Below are 1,719 nucleotides of genomic sequence, written 5' to 3'. Positions count from 1 at the left end.
CGCCCTCTCAGCGGCGGAGTCCGGTGAGCAAAAATTCTGCTTGGTGAGCGGCCGGCATTCAAGTTGCGAGCAGGTGATTTGGCTACTGCTCTGGAGCCCTCCTTCCTGAGCCAGGAAAAAAGGTGTGAGCCGGGGGCTAAAGAGCTGTGAGCTGGCTCACACTGACTCAGCTTAGAGGGAACACTGCTGACAGCCCTTCTCCCCCCCCCCCTTTGCAGGGAAGCGTGTGGTCTTCATGGGCGACGACACCTGGGCCGGCCTCTTCCCCGGCGCCTTCACCCGCGCCCACTTCTTCCCCTCCTTCAACGTCAAGGACCTCCACTCTGTCGACGACGCCATCCTCCAACACCTCTACAGCACCGGTCAGTCAGGGGGTGGGGGGAACCCCTGGGCAGGGATGCAGCCGCCCTCTGTGGGCAAGCGCCCAAGACCGGAGGGCCCTCCAAGGAAGGGAGCAGCACCCGATAAGTTCACCCCAATTGGTCCCTCAGGTGCTCCTGACCACAAGGACCCGAGAGAGAAGCCCTGCTGGGTCCAGACGCCCTCAGGAGGTCCAGCAGCCGGGCCAGAACTCCATCACTGCCCCAGAAATGAGAGAAGCCTTGTTGGATTGGAACAGTAGTCCCTCCAGGCCAACACTCTGTGTCACGCAGTGGCCAGAACCCAGGGGCCATCAGGAGGTCCAGCAGTGGGGCCAGGACACTAGGAGCCCCCTCCCACTGTTGCCCCCCCAAGCACCAAGAAGACAGAGCATCACTGCCCCAGACACAGTGTTCTCTCTATGCCTTGTGGCTAAAAACCACCCATGGACCTCTGCTCTTAAGAACATAACAGAGAAGCCATGTTAGATCAGGCCAATAGCCCATCCAGTTCAACACTCTGTGTCACACAGTGGCCAAATAGACCAGGGGCCACCAGGAGGCCCACCAGCAGAGCCAGAACTCCAGAAACCCTCCCACTCTTGCCCCCCCCCAGTACCCAGAAGACAGACCACCACTGCCCCAGATAGATCTTGTGGCTAAGAGCCACTGATGGGCCTCTGCTCCTGGGCTTGACTGCACAGGCAGAGTCCGCTTCCAGGGAGGGAGAGGTGTGCCAGGCTTGGCCTGCCCCCTGGCTGCCTTAGGAAGAGTGGCAGAGGTGAGAAAGGTTACCTTGAGAGTAACCTTGAAGAGCACCAGTTCCTGGATCACTTTAGACTCCAGTGTGGCTGTGGTGCCCTCACGGCAGCCAGAACGTTGGGCAGCTGGAAGTTGAACACGGGCTGTTTCTGCATGTCTGTGAACTTCACCACAGGCCTTACGGCTTCCAGATTAATAATACTAAAACACACACATCCTACCCATGCGCCTCACACTGGAGTGCTGGAGTGCAGCCAGTTTGGTGTAGTGGTTAAAGTGCGCAGACTTTAATCTGGGAGAACCGGGTTTGATTCCCCACTCCTCCTCAACTTGCACCTGCTGCAGTCTCTCGTCCCCCCCTCCCCCCCGGCCTGTTATACCTCTGAGGATGCTGTCAGGTTCAATAGAGCAGTTGCAGTCCACAATGATTCATAAGAATAGATTGTTTTATTACAAGTCACTGTTGATGCACTTTCATGGTCATTGTCAGGAAACTCAAAGCCAAGCATGTACCGATACAGACAGTTCAAACAAAAAGGGTTAGCCAATGAATACAGTTCGTGCTCAGAAGGAATTCGAGCGGGAGAAAAACAAGGCG

The 1,719-nt window shown here is 56.8% G+C and overlaps 1 protein-coding gene across 1 annotated transcript in view; it reads left to right on the top strand.

Moving 5' to 3' along the window:
• The window catches only part of PIGO (phosphatidylinositol glycan anchor biosynthesis class O), a 17,868-nt gene that overhangs the window by 2,081 nt on the left and 14,068 nt on the right, over positions 1-1,719 (top strand). Inside the window, exon 2 of the mRNA XM_015406810.1 lies at positions 219-362. Coding sequence (XP_015262296.1) covers positions 219-362 — 144 coding nt within the window. The remainder of the gene's footprint in view (positions 1-218; positions 363-1,719) is intronic.

Source organism: Gekko japonicus, unplaced genomic scaffold (assembly GCF_001447785.1).
Source record: "Gekko japonicus isolate JY-2015 unplaced genomic scaffold, Gekko_japonicus_V1.1 scaffold765, whole genome shotgun sequence".
NCBI lineage: Eukaryota > Metazoa > Chordata > Lepidosauria > Squamata > Gekkonidae > Gekko > Gekko japonicus.
This window is presented reverse-complemented; position numbering and strand designations above follow the sequence as displayed.